A 20,561-nucleotide genomic window follows, 5' to 3' on the forward strand; every position below is an offset into this window, starting at 1 on the left:
GACATCGTGCTTTACATCATGTAAACTGATGATGTCATTGGGCAGGCAGCCTGAGGCTTCGGCCCATATCAGGAAGTGATGGAGAGACAGGGGCGTGTCCACTGAAACAAATTAGAAAATGTGACAAAATGAATGAGGCTTTTTTTTTTTTTTTTTTTTTTTTTTTTTTAGGTAAACATGTCAGGGAGTTTGCCATTTGTCAAATACACAAACTGGCTCTGTCCCCGTTCAGGGTCTGAACCTCCTAAAGGCTGCCTTTAGGAGGGTGCAGACCCTGAACTGGGATGCACCCCTTGGAAGGGTGCACACCCTTAACAGGGATGTTGCGGAATGTCCAACAACATTGCAGAACCCAGTTAAAGGTCCGCACCCTTCTAAGAGCTGTGTCCCCTTTCAGGGTCTGCACCTTTCTAAGGTGTGTAATGCAGACAGGACGTAGACCTCTCAGTTTTTACAGGGTCTAGTGTTTAAAGATGCCCAAAACAAAAATGACTGAAAATATGTGCTCATCTCCTGTTTTTTTTTTTTTTTTAAACACACTGACACTTGTTATAACGCCAGCACTGAGGGGGCGGGACTTATCCCCTCCTCTGAAAGTGGCATATTACACTGATGGAGGATGTCCCTGTCCTTACTGTGTCTCATGTTCAAATTCTGGCTGGCTGGAACCACCGCACACCTGTCAATCAAATACTGGAGGAGCCGTCAAAGTGTCAAAGGTGAAACGTCACATTTTTTATTGAACAGTAGTTTTACATCCTCATTGAAGACAACTTTGGATGCTGTAGCTCCTCTGAAAAAGAGAGCTTTAAATCAGAAGTGTCTGACTCCGTGGTATAACTCACAAACTCGTAGCTTAAAGCAGATAACCCGTAAGTTGGAGAGGAAATGGCGTCTCACTAATTTAGAAGATCTTCACTTAGCCTGGAAAAAGAGTTTGTTGCTCTATAAGAAAGCCCTTCGTGAAGCTAGGACATCTTTCTACTCATCACTAATTGAAGAAAATAAGAACAACCCCAGGTTTCTTTTCAGCACTGTAGCCAGGCTGACAAAGAGTCAGAGCTCTATTGAGCTGAGTATTCCATTAACTTTAACTAGTAATGACTTCATGACTTTCTTTGCTAACAAAATTTTGACTATTAGAGAAAAAATTACTCATAACCATCCCAAAGATGTATCGTTATCTTTGGCTGCTTTCAGTGATGCCGGTATTTGGTTAGACTCTTTCTCTCCGATTGTTCTGTCTGAGTTATTTTCATTAGTTACTTCATCCAAACCATCAACATGCTTATTAGACCCCATTCCTGCCAGGCTGCTCAAGGAAGTCCTACCATTATTTAATGCTTCAATCTTAAATATGATCAATCTATCTTTGTTAGTTGGTTATGTACCACAGGCCTTTAAGGTGGCAGTAATTAAACCATTACTTAAAAAGCCATCACTTGACCCAGCTATCTTAGCTAATTATAGGCCAATCTCCAACCTTCCTTTTCTCTCAAAGATTCTTGAGAGGGTAGTTGTAAAACAGCTAACTGATCACCTGCAGAGGAATGGTCTATTTGAAGAGTTTCAGTCAGGTTTTAGAATTCATCATAGTACAGAAACAGCATTAGTGAAGGTTACAAATGATCTTCTTATGGCTTCGGACAGTGGACTTATCTCTGTGCTTGTTCTGTTGGACCTCAGTGCTGCTTTTGATACTGTTGACCATAAAATTTTATTACAGAGATTAGAGCATGTCATAGGTATTAAAGGCATTGCGCTGCGGTGGTTTGAATCATATTTGTCTAATAGATTACAGTTTGTTCATGTAAATGGGGAATCTTCTTCACAGACTAAAGTTAATTATGGAGTTCCACAAGGTTCTGTGCTAGGACCAATTTTATTCACTTTATACATGCTTCCCTTGGGCAGTATTATTAGACGGTATTGCTTAAATTTTCATTGTTACGCAGATGATACCCAGCTTTATCTATCCATGAAGCCAGAGGATACGCACCAATTAGCTAAACTGCAGGATTGTCTTACAGACATAAAGACATGGATGACCTCTAATTTCCTGCTTTTAAACTCAGATAAAACTGAAGTTATTGTACTTGGCCCCACAAATCTTAGAAGCATGGTGTCTAACCAGATCGTTACTCTGGATGGCATTTCCCTGATCTCTAGTAATACTGTGAGAAATCTTGGAGTTATTTTTGATCAGGATATGTCATTCAAAGCGCATATTAAACAAATATGTAGGACTGCCTTTTTGCATTTACGCAATATCTCTAAAATCAGAAAGGTCTTGTCTCAGAGTGATGCTGAAAAACTAATTCATGCATTTGTTTCCTCTAGGCTGGACTATTGTAATTCATTATTATCAGGTTGTCCTAAAAGTTCCCTAAAAAGCCTTCAGTTGGTTCAGAATGCTGCAGCTAGAGTACTGACGGGGACTAGCAGGAGAGAGCATATCTCACCCGTGTTGGCCTCCCTTCATTGGCTTCCTGTTAATGCTAGAATAGAATTTAAAATTCTTCTTCTTACTTATAAGGTTTTGAATAATCAGGTCCCATCTTATCTTAGGGACCTCATAGTACCATATTACCCCATTAGAGCGCTTCGCTCTCAGACTGCGGGCTTACTTGTAGTTCCTAGGGTTTGTAAGAGTAGAATGGGAGGCAGAGCCTTCAGCTTTCAGGCTCCTCTCCTGTGGAACCAGCTCCCAATTCAGATCAGGGAGACAGATACCCTCTCTACTTTTAAGATTAGGCTTAAAACTTTCCTTTTCGCTAAGGCTTATAGTTAGGGCTGGATCGGGTGACCCTGGACCATCCCTTGGTTATGTTGCTTTAGACGTAGACTGTGTTTCATAATTATTGTATGGCCTTGCCTTGCAATGTGGAGCGCCTTGGGGCAACTGTTTGTTGTGATTTGGCGCTATACAAGAAAAAAGTTGATTGATTGATTGAGTATTACCCCTAAAACTTTCAAATGAAGGTGTTGGACTCTTTCTGAACATTTTAACAGTCTGCTAGATGAGGTATTCTGTCATCTTGTCCCTAACCCTGAATCTGAGCCCTGACCCTGAACTAAAGATAACCTTAACGCTAACTTCTGAACAGTAAATTTCACTTTCACAGTAACTGGAGAAGATGGTGCAGGTCCCCCCCCCCCATTAGTCTGAGGTCTTCATTTAGGAAACTAGAAAACTGATCCCGGTCCTTAATTACCACCTGACCCACACATTTTCCATCTCTGCTCTGCCACAAGCTGATTCATTTGGGTGTCTGTTCGTACTCAATTGGCTGCACACCCTTAGGTCATACAGGTTTGACCACCATATGACCAAAATTTACTCTGTGTGTAAGCACAGAAAAATACATATTTATCAAATGAGAGCACATCGGTCGTAGGCAGTTCATTAGATATCAGCGGTTGATAAATCCCACATTCTAAAGCAGTGCAGGTTCATGGTCACTTGCATTCTGAAACGCCCTCAATTACAAATTCCTTCAGGATTACTAAAGTTATTCTTAATTATCCATATCTGGTAAGAGAACATGTTTGTCACCTGTGTTCCTCACAGGAATAAAGGAACTAAAGAGCAAAGAAGATTAATGTTTGTGAAATGGAGATAGAGGTGTTTGTGTTTCGTTCCAGCAGAGAGATGACAAAAATAAATGCAATAACTGTCAACATTAGGTGGTGACAAAGAGTCCACCAATGATTTTAAACCCAAACACTGGTACCAACCATTCGGTCACAGTGTCACGTGTCTTAATTTAGACATCACAGTCACTTATGGACATAATTTTAACAAGCTCACAACAAAAACCAGCATAAAACTTCCCATTTAACAGAATAAGTAGACAATTTTTTATTGGTACTGTTGTTCCAGTTTCCTTTGTGCTCCTGTGATGTCACCGCGCTGCTGTTTTTGTAAAATGTCTCCTCATGAAATTTGAGCAGTAAAAATATTGCAGGCCAATTTTTAATGTAAAATTGTTGCCAACTCAAATCTGAGCATGCACTTGCTTTGCAGCTTCCACAACACCACAAAGCCACCCCGGGTCCTGGATGGAAGCCACCCAGGCAGACAACTGGAGCATTCCCACATCTCTAAAATAATGTAACTATCTGCCATCCATCACTATCTATCTGCCAAAGCCAGGTGAATGTGGACATCCCATTGGCCTTCTCCAGCTATTGGGTTCCTCAGCACTCAGGTACCTGCGTGCTGGATGATGCACAGAGATACGGGCCACATGGCCAAAACATTGGTGCTGCAATGCAAGAAATACTCCTCATCCTAGTCTCTCTCGGCAACCACTCGTTAGATACAAAGTCATTACAGCGGTACACAGGGATCCTTTGAAGACACTTAGTACCAAAGACATCCTCTCGTTGCTTTAGGTCACTAGTTAGCGTCAAAGCCTTACAACCATACAGCAAGACAGGCAGCGCAAGGACCCTAAAGACTTGGACCTTCATTCGCCTGTAAAGATATCAGCATTGCCAAACATCTCTGTCCAGTGACCTCATGACTCCAGAAACTCTTCCCAAGCACCTCTCAATCTCAAAGGCCGAGGACCCAGAGACATGCATGTCACTACCAAGATAAGTGAATATCTCCACAAGTTCGACTCTTTCACCACGTACAGATACACTTCTGATGGCTGAATCCAGGAAGTCAAATCGAGTCTTGATCCAGGACAAATTGTAGGAGGGAAACTATTTGCTTCCTGTTTTGTAGCAGGCAGAGATCGAGCTTCACAGGTGGGACAAAGTCACTGTCAAGTCATTCTCAAGTCATCGATCTGCAAGGCAAGTCTCAAGTCAGCTTGCAAACAATTGGTGGTCATTATGACTTGAGATTTGACTTGGGACTTGGTGATTTATGAATTGAGAGTGACTTGATGGTGACTTTGTCCCACCTCTGTTGAGCTGTTTGTTGCTGACCTCAAAAGCTGCTGTTTAGTTTACGTGGTAAGACTTCTGTAGATTTTGACACTAACGAGGCGACGTGTTTCTAACTCCATATAATTACTGATTGCACACATTAATTTCAGGAAGCAGAAATGCTTTGCAGTTGCACTTTCTCCGTTCTGCCACTAGATGCTGGGCGTATAATTACAGACATTCCTAAGTCCAAGTTGTTAAATTCCATACTTTGAGTAGAAATGTTCGTACACACAGTTCAGGGCTCAGATCTTCTGTCAAATCATCCACTGGGATGATTGGTAGCAAACCTGTGCAGTCTGGGCCCTTCATGGCCCAATGTTCTCTACTCCTGCTCGAAACACTCACAAACAATAAACCGAACCCCAAAGACGATGTTTATCCTAAAATGCAGTGCTTCTCTCTCTCTTTTTCTGGAATGAATGATGGGAGTGACTCCCATCTGAGCTACAAGCCTCCTAATTGGCTGCCTGCCTCAGGGTCTGCCCTATAAGGAAGGGAGCAGGGGAGTGATGGAGGGATGTGGAGGAGGAGGCAGTTCGGGCCATGTTTGGGATGGAGAGATGGATGAAGGAGGAGGATGGTTGATAAAATCAGTCTGAGGAGTCCACAGTCCCACTTGTGTCCTCCCCCCACGTCTCAGCAGGCCCTACACTGCCACGGTAAGATACAGCACCTCCTCCTTCACCTCGCTTTGCCTCCTTTCAGTCTGACTTAGATGAAGTTCATTTTTTTCTCCTCCATTGTTTCTGTGCGTCCTCCTTCACCTCCTCTCGGCAGGTGGTCTCCATCTTCACCTCCTGTATAGTGTTCTTACTAAATATTCCCCTCTGCTCATCTTAGCTCATGTCCTCTTTCACCTCCTTTCCTCTCCTCAGTTGTCTCTGCTTTGTTTGAGCTGATCTAGAGCAAAGCTGAGAAAACTAGACAAACATTTTCTCCTAAACCCACGGGACATGTTTGATTGTCTCGTCCCGCTTCTGCATTAAAAAGGTTGATAAACCTGAAAAACTGTCTCCCATCGATTGCTCACTTCTGTTTAACTCTGCACCTCCTCTCCTCCTCTCTGCTCACCTCCAAACTTACTTCTTAATGATGTTAGGCTTCTGCTTCTCTTAAATGCCTGCTTCAGAATGTACTGAACCTTGCTTCAGGTTGTATTGGACCCTGCTTGAGAATGCCCTGAACTTTGGGTTAGATTGTGGTGAACCTTGCTTCAGAATGCACCAAACCCTGCCTTAGATTGTACTGAACCCTGCTTCAGACTGCACTGAACCCTGCTTCAGAATGCACTGAAGCCTACTTCAGAATGTACTAAACCCTGCTTCAGAATCCTGTGAACCTTGCTTCAGAATCCAGTTGAAACTCTGTAGATGGCTCAGTCAGAATGAACTAAACTTCATTGTTTAGCCTTTGGGACTCTGTGGTATCAGAGTGGGCGTGTCTGCACTACAACCACAACATTAAGGTGAACTACTGAGGACAATGTTAATTAATGCTCCGTTGGATAGTTATTATGTTTTGCTCTGTGCTCTGTGGCCTGTAGTTTCCATGGTGACATAGTGTCCTGGTAAGAAAGGACACGTCCTTGACCCTCACCTCAGTCCATCATAGGTAATCAGTGGATTATTTAAAGGGTGTAACTGAAGCCAACCATGTGAAATTGTGGCAAAAAGGACCCAAGAATTGTTTCAGGTTTCATTACAATGGCAACCTTTCAGAAAGATAACAGACACATCATCCACATGTTTTTGAATGAAGTTCTCCAAAGGGTTCGTGATGCACTGAAACAGGTTTCTAAATCTATGATACTTTTTTCACATGGAAAAGCGGTGTTTTGGGGCCGAGTGTGATCTTATTATGATGTTGTTATTTTTTAAATTTATCTATTCTGTCTTCAGGTATGACAGGGTTACTTTAAAAATATGTCCTGGAAACACACACACAGACACACACACACACACACACACACACACACACACACACACACACACACACACACAAGACCACTTCTAGAATTGTCATTGTAATACAATTCCAGGATATCAACATTATCTGATTACTTTCTGTTACGTTTGGATTACCTCAATGCCAAATGTGGATAAAATACAAAATCAAATATAAATAAACTGGAATCCGCTGTGGTTCTGAGGTATCGTCCCCGTCAGGACACTGTTTAATTGATCTGTTGGAGTTTGCAGTGATAGAATAATGGTTTGATGCTTTTTTTACCATCTAACAGAACATTTATCAGTTTTCAGGTCATCACAAAGAAATTAATCTTTTAAAGTGTCGTTGATATTTCCGTCTGTTTGAGCGTCTGTCTGTCCCACTGTGTGTCTGCGTCTGGGTTTCTTTCTCACTGTGTGTCTGTGTCTGTATGTGTGTCTGTGTCTGGGTGTCTGTCTGTCCCACTGCGTGTCTGTGTCTGGGTGTCTGTCTGTCTGTCTCACTGTGTGTCTGTATGTGTGTCTGTGTCTGGGTGTCTGTCTGTCCCACTGCGTGTCTGTGTCTGGGTGTCTGTCTGTCTGTCTCACTGTGTGTCTGTGTCTGTATGTGTGTCTGTGTCTGGGTGTCTGTCTGTCCCACTGTGTGACTGTGTCTGTCTGTCTGTCCCACTGTGTGTCTGTGTATCTGTCATTCTGTGTTTCTTTCTGTCTGTAAACCATTATTTGTGAAGCTCCCCAGGAGGTCAACAAATCAGTACGGCTACTCACTGACCAGTCTCCGTGTTGACAGACTGGTCAGTGAGCTGATCTGTTCCCGAAAATAATCTCTAAATATAAAAATCAGTAACCCTGGAAACCAAAAGTCATTACACATTTTTTTTTTCTGGGGACTGAACCACAGATTAAAAATGTTCCCAAGCCTCTATAGTTGAGGATTCTTCCTGTTAGGGACTTTTTCCTGACGACTGTTGCCTGAGTGGTTGCTCGGGGTCTGTGTGTGTGTGTGGGGGGGGGGGGGGGGGGGGGGGCACAGTAGTGCAGCGGTTAACAAATAGGTCCCTTGTTCAAATCCATCCATGGGTCTTTGTAAATCTGGAGTTGTGCACTTGGAGTCTGTTGTGGTGGAGCTGTAACCAGTCACTGGGGGGCACAAGAGAAACACAGTCTTCACTTTTTAAAGTTGCTGTTTTGATTTTAGCAGAAAATTCAAAATATTTAAGTTTTACAGTGAGTGACTAAATATGGAGCTGAAATCTCAGCTGTGGGGATGTTAGAGAGAGAGAGAGAGAGAGAGAGAGAGAGAGAGATGAACAGAAACATAAAAGGAGAAAATCAGAGGGTGAGGGAGCAGGCATACCAAACACAGTAATGCCTCTGCACTGTGCCCTAATATGGAAGATTTCCCACAATGCTTTGTTGCTGTGGCCACGTGAAAACCTCACAGCCACGTTTTGGTGATCTGGATGTTTTAGTGACAGTCGGACAAGAAGATATCTCACTTTGACTTTAAAATTAGGTCACACAGTTCACTTTATTTTAATCTGAAGCCAGAAGAATGTGAGAGGACTTTGGATGAATGAAGATCAGGATTCAGAAGCTTGCACACAGAGACAGAACAGGGTGAACAAGTTTCAATGTGTGACATCAGTGGGACCCACAAGAACCCACAAAGGTCAAAGGTCAGCTGTATAAGATCAGCAGTGATGTGTGGGGCAGTGAAGGGAGTGCAGGAGAAGGAACAAGAACACTGAGATGGATGTGAGGAGTTACACAGATGGACAGAACAAGAAATGAGAGAATCAGAGGAAGAACAAAAGTAGGAGAAACATCTAAAGAAACGCTGAGGTGGTGTGGATGTTTGATGAGACAAGAATATATGAACAGAAGCACAGAGAAAGAGGAGAAAAAGGCTGAAGGTAGATAGATAGAATAAAGGAAGTCTGGAAGGAAAAAGACAGGACTGTGTGGAGGAAGAACCATCAGAACCAGGCCTGAGAAAAGATGTGAACAAGATCTCAAAAGGTCAAGGACAAGATCATGGTTTGAGTTTTTAGAAAGAAACTTGAAGTCTTGTCTGGAGTATCAGGATTCAAAAACTGGAGCAGAAACAGACAAAAGTCTCTCCAGTCACTGTGACTCACGCTTGGAACTCCTTCAGAGTTCTCATGAGTGTTTTGGTGGCTTGACTCATTTTTGACAACACCCTTCACATTTACTCTTTACTTTTCATGTTCTTGTCTCTAAGGTTTTAACCTGTTGATTCCACTTGAGATTAAACAGGGGGAATGCTCTCGGTGCTTTGTTTGGACTTTTAAATACGTTTTTAAATTATAAACGTGATGTCGTGATTTGTTTCCGGTTTGACATTTAGAGCACCATTTTTTTAAAGTTGATGTGAGGAAAGAATAAAAACTCAAGGCATAGTGATGTATATGCAAGCAAACTCCAAATCTTGACTCCGCCCCTACAACCTGTCAGACGGAGGACAGTTTGGACATGTTTCCGATGTTTTCACCTGGCTAATGATTTTTAGCTTTAGCATATTTTAAAGTCAGCGCTGGACATGACGAGTTTTATTTGACTAAACATGTTTTCAAAGTAAATTTGGTCATATTCACATTAGTCATGATTTTTACAATGTGAAAATGTCACGCTGACAGTCCGAGCTCATGTCTTGTTCTCTCTCTCTGCAGTGTGAGTCAGTGTCGTAGTGTTGCCCACCCACAGCGCCCCTTGCAGTCATGTGTGATGAAGAGGAGAGCACCGCTCTGGTGTGCGATAATGGCTCTGGACTCTGTAAGGCTGGGTTCGCTGGCGATGACGCCCCCAGAGCTGTTTTCCCCTCCATCGTGGGCCGTCCCAGGCACCAGGTCAGATCTGTTTGGTCCAAAACCAGATACAACTAACCCTGCTAACCTACTGCTACTGCTAACCCTACGGCTAGTATTACTGCTGTAAATACCGCCAATGAAAGGTGAGACAGAGGTAGGGTTCTACTGGAAACCAGGAAGTGGTAAATGTTGATTCAGAGTCCTAAGTCAGATCCAGTGTCCAATCCTGAGATTTGTGCCTTCTGTGTCCACCAGGGAGTGATGGTGGGTATGGGGCAGAAGGACAGTTACGTTGGGGACGAGGCTCAAAGTAAAAGAGGAATCCTGACCCTGAAGTACCCCATCGAACACGGCATCATCACCAACTGGGATGACATGGAGAAGGTAACACACAGCACGTCCCACAATGCCTTGTTCCTGATGTAATTAAGATGTAGCTATGATATGGCTGTGTTGTGATTGGTCAGATTTGGCATCATTCCTTCTACAACGAGCTGCGAGTGGCTCCAGAGGAACATCCCACTTTGCTGACAGAGGCGCCGCTCAACCCCAAAGCCAACCGTGAGAAAATGACACAGGTATGCAACACATAGCAACAGCAACAACTAGAAACAGCAACGGGCAACAATATCTAGAGACAGCAACAGACAACGACAACTAGAGACTGCAACAGACAATGACAACTATAGACAGCAAAGGGCAACAACTAGCGACGGCAAAGGGCAACAACAACAACTAGAGATGGCAATGGGCAACAACAACTAGATACAGCAACAGGCAACAACAACGGACAACAACAATAACTAGCGACAGCAAAGGGCAACAACAACTAGAGACAGTGAGAGGAAACAGCTAGAGACGGCAACAAGTAACAACGACGACTAGATACAGCAACAGGCAACAACAACGGACAACAACAACAATAACTAGCGACAGCAAAGGGCAACAACAACTAAAGACAGCAACAGGAAACAACTAGTGACAGCAAGGGGCAACAACAACTAGAGAAAGCAACGGGCAACAATATCCAGAGACAGCAATAGACAGTGACAACGAGAGACTGCAACAGACAATGACAACTATAGACAGCAAAGGGCAACAACTAGAGATGGCAATGGGCAACAACAACTAGCGACAGCAAAGGGCAACAACAACAACTAGAGATGGCAATGGACAATAACAACTAGAGACAGCAAGGGGCAACAACAACTAGAGACAGCAACAAGAAACAACTAGAGATAGCAAGGTGCAACAACAACTAGAGACAGCAACAGGAAACAACTAGAGACAGCAAGGGGCAATAACAAAAAGACAGCAAAGGGCAACAACAACAACAGGAAACAACTAGAGACAGCAAGGTGCAATAACAAAAAGACACAACAAAGGGCAACAACGACAACTACAGACAGCAAGAGGAAACAGCTAGAGACGGCAACAGGTAACAGCAACAACTAGATACAGCAACAGGCAACAACAACGGACAACAACAATAACTAGTGACAGCAAAGGGCAACAACAACTAGAGACAGCAATGGGCAACAACAACTAGAAATAGCAGTGGGCAACAACTAGTGACAGCAAGGGGCAACAACAACTAGAGAAAGCAACGGGCAACAATATCCAGAGACAGCAATAGACAGTGACAATGAGAGACTGCAACAGACAATGACAACTATAGACAGCAAAGGGCAACAACTAGAGATGGCAATGGGAAACAACAACAACTAGAGATGGCAATGGACAACAACAACAACAACTAGAGATGGCAATGGACAATAACAACTAGAGACAGCAATGGACAATAACAACTAGAGACAGCAAGGGGCAACAACAACTAGAGACAGCAACAAGAAACAACTAGAGATAGCAAGGTGCAACAACAACTAGAGACAGCAAGGGGCAACAACAACTAGAGACAGCAACAGGAAACAACTAGAGACAGCAAGGTGCAATAACAAAAAGAGACAGCAAAGGGCAACAACAACAACTAGAGACAGCAACAGGAAACAACTAGAGACAGCAAGGTGCAATAACAAAAAGACACAGCAAAGGGCAACAACGACAACTACAGACAGCAAGAGGAAACAGCTAGAGACAGCAACAGGTAACAACAACAACTAGATACAGCAACAGGCAACAACAACGGACAACAACAACAATAACTAGCGACAGCAAAGGGCAACAACAACTAGAGACAGCAACGGGAAACAACTAGAGATAGCAATGGGCAACAACAACTAGTGACAGCAAGGGGCAACAACAACTAGAGACAGCAACGGGAAACAACTAGAAATAGCAATGGGCAACAACTAGTGACAGCAAGGGGCAACAACAACTACAGATAGCAACAAGCAACAACAACTACACACAGCAATGGACAACAACAACAACTAGACATGGTAACGGGTAACAATCAGTACAGATGGCAACAGGCAATAAAATTCCAGAGCAGCCAGCTGAGGTGTGTTTGTTACTTTGCATCATGTTGTGCAAACTTTGTTGTTTGTGTTGACAGATCATGTTTGAAACCTTCAATGTTCCCGCCATGTATGTGGCCATCCAGGCCGTCCTGTCACTGTACGCCTCCGGACGAACCACCGGTCAGTAAAGTCTTCATCTCCAACATCCTCGTGAATTCAATATTGAGATTAAGTAACCATATCTGTGTGTCTGTCTCTTTTTGACTGTCTTTCTGTTTACATTTCTACATCTGTCTGTGTCTGTTTGGTTGTCTTTGCTTCTGTCTGTGTGTGTGTGTCTCTGGTCTTTGTGTGTGTTTCTGTATGCCTTTCCATCTGTATCTGCCTGGTTGTGGTCTGTGTGTTTGTATATCTGTCTGTCTGTGCATATATTTGTCTGTGTTTCTGTGTGTCCTTCTGTTTGTGTGTCTTTGCATCTTTCTGTCTGCTTGTGGCCTGTTTGTGTCTGTGTGTTTCTATACTTCTGTCTGTGTGCATATCTGTTTGTCTGTCTGTCCGTTTGTCTCTCCGTGTGTCTGTCCACCTGCATCTTTCTGTTTGTCTGTCTGTACCTCTGTGTCTTTCTGTCTACCTGTGTCCACCTGCATTCCTGTTTGTCTGTCTGTCAAGGTATCGTGTTGGACTCTGGTGACGGCGTCACCCACAACGTGCCGATCTATGAGGGCTACGCTCTGCCTCATGCCATCATGAGGTTGGATCTGGCGGGTCGTGACCTTACTGACTACCTCATGAAGATTTTGACCGAGCGAGGCTACAGCTTCGTCACCACCGGTACCAAAAAACCTACTCTGATTAGAAATTAGAATCATGAAGTGGTACAAGGACTCAGCTTGTCCTGAAATCTGTGGTCGTGTTTTGTTCAGCTGAGAGGGAAATCGTTCGTGACATCAAAGAGAAGTTGTGCTACGTGGCTTTGGACTTTGAGAATGAGATGGCCACCGCCGCCTCCTCATCCTCTCTGGAGAAGAGCTACGAGCTGCCTGACGGACAGGTCATCACCATCGGCAACGAGAGGTTCCGTTGCCCCGAGACGCTCTTCCAGCCATCCTTCATCGGTCAGACATCTTTGCTGTCTATCGTCCAATCAGAATCAGGCTCATCATCATTATCTCCACCATCCAATCAAATATGACCAACTACAGTAGCTTCAACTAATTGGTGCATTACGAACCAATCACAGAACAGTCAATCACAGCATACTGGAGTTGTAAATAAATCATTCACCCTGTCGGCTTTTATTTGAAGTTAATTAGGTGAACGATGTCAGAATTAAAACACATCATCTCTTTATAACGGATCAAAAGTAATTAGAAAAATGGGATCACTTAAAGTTGTCATAGACAGTGATGTCATCTAAAGCAGGATGACATCATCCTGGACTATTTTGGCCACTGTTTACTTGAGCTGGATCAGGATTTTGTTTTCAGATGTCTCGGCTCTGTCTCGCCCCCTGCAGGTATGGAGTCAGCTGGCATCCATGAGACGACCTACAACAGCATCATGAAGTGTGACATCGACATCCGTAAGGACCTGTACGCCAACAACGTGCTCTCTGGCGGCACCACCATGTACCCGGGCATTGCAGACCGCATGCAGAAGGAGATCACCGCACTGGCACCCAGCACCATGAAGATAAAGGTGAAAGGTCGCACTCAATCAATCAATCAATCAACTTTTTTCTTGTATAGCGCCAAATCACAACAAACAGTTGCCCCAAGGCGCTCCACATTGCAAGGCAAGGCCATACAATAATTATGAAACACAGTCTACGTCTAAAGCAACATAACCAAGGGATGGTCCAGGGTCACCCGATCCAGCCCTAACTATAAGCCTTAGCGAAAAGGAAAGTTTTAAGTTTTAACTCACTGACTGTGAACTATTTCTTACAGTCAGCACTGCTGATGAGAAAATGCTGAGTCATGGAATGCTAAGTCACCTGTACTTATGAGCGAGGAGAACCTCTGAAACAAACTTGCTTGTGGATAAACTGTAACCGGTCACTTTCAGACTTACAGGTAATATTAATTTTAACAATAACTAACCCTATTCGGATCACCTGATACACTCACACCGCTCATTATGTGGAGCACCACAGCCCTATTTTTAGAAGTTGGCTCATAGCATGGGTACGTGTATAGATTCTGGCCACCATAGGGTAAAACAATGAAGTACCTTGAAATATGGAATGTAACATACCATTTAAAGGGTACTGTCTGGAGTATTAACCTGTGAAGTTTCAGAGCTTAATACCTGCTGAATCAACATTCAGATTCTTAGACCATACTTTGACTAGTCTTCTTCCTTCAAACTAATACTCTTCCAACGGCATGTCCTTATTTCTGGTCCAATACGAGATACACAAAAATGTGACGTACACAAAAACGTAACATAAAGCAACTGAGAGAGATTTATTGGAACTGTAATCCCCCCGGCTCTTTCATGTCAGATTCTGCCCCTTACCAAAAACCAAACCAATGTATTTCTCATTTTGAGTTTATTAAAGGTCACGTTAGAAACCAGACCTGGAACCCTCAAAGACAGTGTCCACCTTGTGAAAGGCCCCCAAAGTAGCTTGTACAACACTTTTATACAATGTGGGTGTTAACAATGGGTGTGGTTTAGTCTCACATTTCTAATGTTACTGGCTCTCACCACCAGGGGGAGATCTATGGAGTTAAAATTGTCTCAATATTTGTAAATGCACACAGGGTGATCTACAGATAATCAATCATTGATTTGCAATGTGTTCAAATATCCACAAATGCAAATTTCATATTTGTAACTTGTAAATTGGTCTTTGCAAATAATGTTGTATTTGCAAATAGAAAACTTAATTTGTAAAAAAAAATTACATTTGTAAAACTTGAAATTGTATTTGTGAATTGAGTTTCATCATTTGTGGATCACCAATTACACGCATTCATCGCTTTCCTCTGCGACGTCATTTTGAGACATTCTTTTCGGGAACACAGATCCACAAACAAATGCCGACTGATTCACAAATACACATGCACACTGGATATCCACTAGATGGCAGAGTGGTTCCATTCATTGATGTGGCAAGCCGAATTATTTTTTAAAATTATGTATCCGCGGATTTCATCATGGGAAAGGGGGCAGCGTGTTAGTGTTGTACTCTTTAACGCAGTGGTTCAAATAAGCGTATTAAACAGCATTGCGCCTGTGCGTGCTCCGTGACACAGACATGCTGCAAAATTCTTCTTTTAAAAACTTGAAAGTTCTAAACGTTACTACACTTAGCTAAGCTTCGCACAGGAGCCACACAGCGTCACCGCAGCAACCAACCAGTCCCGCTTTACGACAACTGTCGCAACAGCCAGGCTCCGCGGAAACTGATTTGTATCTGTAACACACAGATCAGTGTCCGTGGACTTATAAAACTTGCATTATGTCGTAAAAAAAAGAACGCTTTGCGATAAGCATTTTAAATACTCTAACGATCACGATTAAAGAGTCATCCGGGAGCATATAGTTTCAGCTTGCCACATCAATGAATGGAACCACACTGCCATCTAGTGGATATCCAGTGTGCGTGTGTATTTGTGAATCAGTCGGCATTTGTTTGTGGATCTGTGTTCGCGAAAAGAATGTCTCAAAATGACGTCGCAGAGGAAAGCGATGAATGCGTGTAATTGGTGATCCACAAATGCTGAAACTCAACTCACAAATACAATTTACAGTTTTACAAATGCAATTTTTTTTTTTTTTTTTTTACAAATTAAGTTTTATATTTGCAAATACAACATTATTTGTAAAGACCAATTTACAAGTTACAAATATGAAATTTGCATTTGTGGATATCTGAACACATTTGCAAATCAATGATTATTTGTAGATCACCCTGCGTGCATTTACAAATATTGAGACAATTTTAACTCCATAGAGATCTCCGTGTTTCTGAAACTTGCACATATGATGGAAGTGAAACTTAACTCTCAGAAACTTCCAAACAAATAACACAAACACTTGATAATTAACATAGAATAAAGAATTAGCACAGATATTATCTAACAGAAGTGTTCAACCCAAGATGTATTGTGAGTACCAAACAACAGGTTTGTTTGTGCATCATTAATGGACCTGATCTCAATCATTCTAAGAAAGAGATGACTAAATAGTAACTACATCTGCAGATTTTGTGACGTACAAAAATATGACAATCTGTAACAGGAAACAATAAGTGAGTGTACATGTTCCCATGCATTAAGTCTGTTTTTGTTTTTGGTTCATCTTTTCACTTGGGACAAAAACTATTTTAAGTCGTCCCATATAAATTTAGAATGTTAAGATTGACAAAAGTGCACATCAGGCTAAATACACATTAAAACCACTGAAGGGGTGAAAATGTCATTAGTGGAAGTGTGTGACAGCACAGAGAGAATCCCTACAGAGGTAATCGTGTGTTTATCCCACTATATGAAAATAAACTTTTTAAAATGTCTGATTCTGCCGTTAGCTTCATAGCTTAGCCTCCTGCTGGTTCGGGCTCGTTCTTCTGTCTCCAGTAGGAAGGAAGCACAAAATTAAACATGTAGACAGATTTATTGTGAAATGTTTGTATTTCAATTTCTGCTCCTTCTTCCTGCAGATTATTGCCCCCCCTGAGAGGAAGTACTCTGTGTGGATTGGCGGATCCATCCTGGCCTCCCTGTCCACCTTCCAGCAGATGTGGATCAGTAAGCAGGAGTACGACGAGGCCGGACCCAGTATTGTCCATCGCAAGTGCTTCTAGAAAGTTTGGTTCGGGTCTCAGCCTTCTTTCAAATACCCTGCACGGTCTTAGCTTTAGCCCCAGCACAAGCTAATGGGCCCAGGTCACAAAGACCCCCAACATAAAGTATTTGGTATTAAAAATGTTTTTTAAGACACATTAAAAATAGAAGTGATGACATCTTTAGTATGTTTTGGGGGATCTGAACCTTAAATCTGAATCTAAAACTGTGAACATGGTGCTTCTCTACCTGTGGCTCCACCCCATCCACCATTTTGATTGTTTCTTTTCAAAATGTGTATTTGAATATTGACAACCAAAGGTTGAATGTGACCTTCATGATGTCAGAGCTGTTGAAGTAGAGAATTATGGGCACGTCATGGTGCATTTTCGCTTTGGAAACCTGTAATGAATAATAAATAAAAAGCTCTGATACGACAATCTCAAAACGTGGCCTTCATCTTGTTAGATTCTTTTATGTGGTGAGTGGTGAGAAAGAATTGGGCAAGAAACGGACTTCAAAGTTTAGATGTTGTATTGAAAGGTGCCTACACTGATTACAGAGAGTCATCTAGCAGTGCTGGGGTCTTCGAACAGACCACATGCAACGTCTGAACAAAGACCCTAGATGTTCTCCCTATGCTAACTTTTATTCCTGAGTCTAGGCCGGCCCCATGTGGGTGGTCCTTAGCCTGTCGTGAATCAGTGGCTATGCGATTGGCTGCAAAGCGGTTGTCGTGCTCACGTTGCATTCAAGGCGGTATGTAAAAATCATACGGTGTATGTCTGTGTGCCAGGCAGCAAATCAGAGTGTTCCATCATGCCTTCCAAATAGATGTGAATGCTTTGGTTTTATCAATTAGACAGCTATAAAAAGATGAGATGGTTTTATCAAATAGACAGCTATAAAAAGATCAGATAGTCGTCGTGCCAAATACAAGGACATTTTGGATGTGTCATCGGCCATTTTGAAAAGCAGTTAGGGTTAATAGTTACAAGGACATTTTGGATGTGCATCGGCCATTTTATGCATTGTGGAACAATCTCATTTGCAGAGGGTTATGGGAAAATATAGTTTGGTTTCCTCTTCTTTTTTTTAAAAAAATCTGCTGGAAAAACAAAACTGGAGATTATTTGTTTATTCAAAAAGAACTTCATGTTTCATCTTCAAGACAACCAAACATGAAATCCAGTTCTAGATACCCAGCTCCTGATTTTTCATCTTGTGCCAGGATTTGAAAACCTCCACACTAAGAACATAATACTGTAATATTTTGTGGTACGACACATTGTCGGACCGTGCATTTTCCAGTGTGACATGAAGCAATTTCAATTCAATTTATTTCATGTATATAACACCAAATCACAACAAAGCTGCCTCAAGGCACTTCACACAAGTAAGGTCTAACCTTACAAACAGCATCACATCACATTAGAGGTGGGCGATACCGGGAATTTTGGTATTGATCCGATACCAAGTAAATACAGGCCCAGTACCGCCGATATCAATACCGATACTTTTTCATACTTAAGCTTCATAGATTCAAAGGATCCAAAAGACCTAGGATAGAATTTTGCCAAACGTACGTGACAACAAAATACTTTATTATCACAATCAACATTTTTGTTTAAAAAAATATCACTCAACTTAAAACAAAATCTTCTGAGGTAGAGGGCTGACAAACCACAATACAAGGGTGCACTGCTCTGTGTTGTGTGACACAGCGCAGCGCTGCTCTTACAGAGTGTCGACTTTGATGAATCTGCGTGCACAGCAGTCAGTGTGTGCAGAAGAGAAAAAAAGCTTGAGTATCGATCTTTTTACAAGAGGATCGTTCAATATCAATACCAGCATTGGTATCAATATTATCGATATTAGGATCGATCCACCCACCTCATCACATTTAATCACTGTCATTACCAAAGAAACAAGAAAAATTACAACAGCCACATTCATATGACCATCAAAGAATCAGAAATGCCATAAAAACAAATAATCAGAATTAAACAGATTTCAGCCATTCACACCAGCAACAATAATCCACAGCTATTGATAATCAATTAAAAAAACAGACTTACCAAAGCTGCTCAACAACAAATCAGTTTCTTCTCCTTCAGTCACTGTCCATTGGGAAAAAACAAACAACTAACAAGCTAAACACCAAGAAAGAGTTTAAATAAATTTGAAGGCTACAATATCTGTTAGCCTAGCTTCAGTTACCTAAATGTCTGCTGGTGTAGCTGTTGGCTAGCTAGAAGCTACTAGAATGCTACAGTGGGTGAAAGAACATGTTAAAATTAGAACAGAAATAAACATGTTTACAGCCTGTTTTTAATGGTTTTGGTCTCTAAAGATTGTTTCCTCCTCAATGACAAACTGTATAGTGGTGGATATATATATATTTTTTTTTAAATCAGATTTCTTAAAATGTTGCAAACTATAAAATAATGCATAATTTAGGGGCGTGGTCACTTTGAGTGACAGCGGCAGAGCCGACCCACCTCTTATGAAAATGTTTTTACATTTATGGTAGGCTATACTCGTATGTTGCACTTAAGTAATGTTACAAAAGAGTGACAATAAAAAATAAAATTTACATTATAGTGAATTATTATTTTTTATTTTCAATTCAATAGATTTATAGACAATTGTACAATTAAAGGTGATCAATGGTGCATGTCAACAGAATCATATGCTTTATTTTTTGTAAAGTGAACAAATTGGATCTGGTTTGTTAGCTATTTGAAAGAATAACATTTATTTGCAGACTTAAAAATCAGTTTGGAGTTGTATATATATCTTTATATATCAAATAATATAAAGAGGTTAGGAACAGTGAACCCTCGGATGAGTGGACCCTCCCCCAACCACAACACGTGGACACATAATGTTTCCACAGCAAACAAACGCTACACAAAAGGTCTCCCAAACGTGGGTTCATCAGCTGAAGAGTTAAAAAAACACAACCCATCTTCTTATCCCATTGAGCTGGTCCACACAGCAAGAGTATTAAAAGGAACACATGAAATCTTGGCATATAGGTTTTGACAAACCTCAGCCTAGATTTCAAATGGTCTTTTTAACAAAGTTTGAACCTTAGAGCTCCTTCCAAGTTGTCATAAGAGTGTCGGTGGCTTCCCTCACTTGTCTCCTTCGTGAACATTCAAATCAGTTTTTGAGGATGCCTAGGAAAAGGATCTTATTCCATCCCTGTGTTTAAAGACAGCTGGCTGTAAAAGTGATGATTTATTCAGAATATTAAAAGGGTTAATCAAAGTTGGAATTGTGTATTTTTATTTGGGCTTGCTTTGAGATTAAAGATCTTTTTTTTTTTAAATTGCCATGAAATAATAAAAACAAATATAGCACTTTTATTAAATATCATGTGTTACTCTGCACCACACAAACATCTTCAATGATTAAAAAAAAAAAAAAATGACCTGCACAGCAATCAAATGCAGCCACTTTATTAGGCACGGGAACAGAAACCACACAGTTTCATGATCAACCAGAACCATGTTCACAACATAGAAACCCATGAACCAGACCACAACTCAGTTTGTATGTTTTTTACAAGACACCAAAGTTTAAAATTCACCAAGAAAAACTTATTTACATCAGCGT

General features: G+C 41.6%; 1 protein-coding gene across 1 annotated transcript; it reads left to right on the forward strand.

The window, feature by feature from the left end:
- The first annotated feature begins 5,434 nt into the window (after positions 1-5,434).
- acta2 (actin alpha 2, smooth muscle) lies at positions 5,435-17,377 on the forward strand. Its single transcript, XM_034193127.1, has 9 exons — positions 5,435-5,606; positions 9,587-9,763; positions 9,980-10,108; positions 10,192-10,302; positions 12,240-12,324; positions 12,814-12,975; positions 13,068-13,259; positions 13,661-13,842; positions 16,814-17,377. Exons 2-9 carry the CDS (start codon positions 9,635-9,637, stop codon positions 16,955-16,957), a joined length of 1,134 nt encoding a protein of 377 aa, XP_034049018.1. The 5' UTR covers positions 5,435-5,606; positions 9,587-9,634; the 3' UTR covers positions 16,958-17,377.
- The last annotated feature ends 3,184 nt before the right edge of the window (positions 17,378-20,561 follow it).

This window comes from Thalassophryne amazonica, chromosome 18 (genome assembly GCF_902500255.1).
Source record: "Thalassophryne amazonica chromosome 18, fThaAma1.1, whole genome shotgun sequence".
Taxonomy (NCBI): domain Eukaryota; kingdom Metazoa; phylum Chordata; class Actinopteri; order Batrachoidiformes; family Batrachoididae; genus Thalassophryne; species Thalassophryne amazonica.

Bases quoted from the DNA above. Each gene is read 5' to 3' on its own strand.
- acta2 (XM_034193127.1), top strand. From the start codon at position 9,635: ATGTGTGATGAAGAGGAGAGCACCGCTCTGGTGTGCGATAATGGCTCT. The intron at 10,303-12,239 runs GTATGCAACACA...TTGTGTTGACAG, and splicing joins ACCGTGAGAAAATGACACAG to ATCATGTTTGAAACCTTCAA. The intron at 12,976-13,067 runs GTACCAAAAAAC...TGTTTTGTTCAG, and splicing joins CTACAGCTTCGTCACCACCG to CTGAGAGGGAAATCGTTCGT.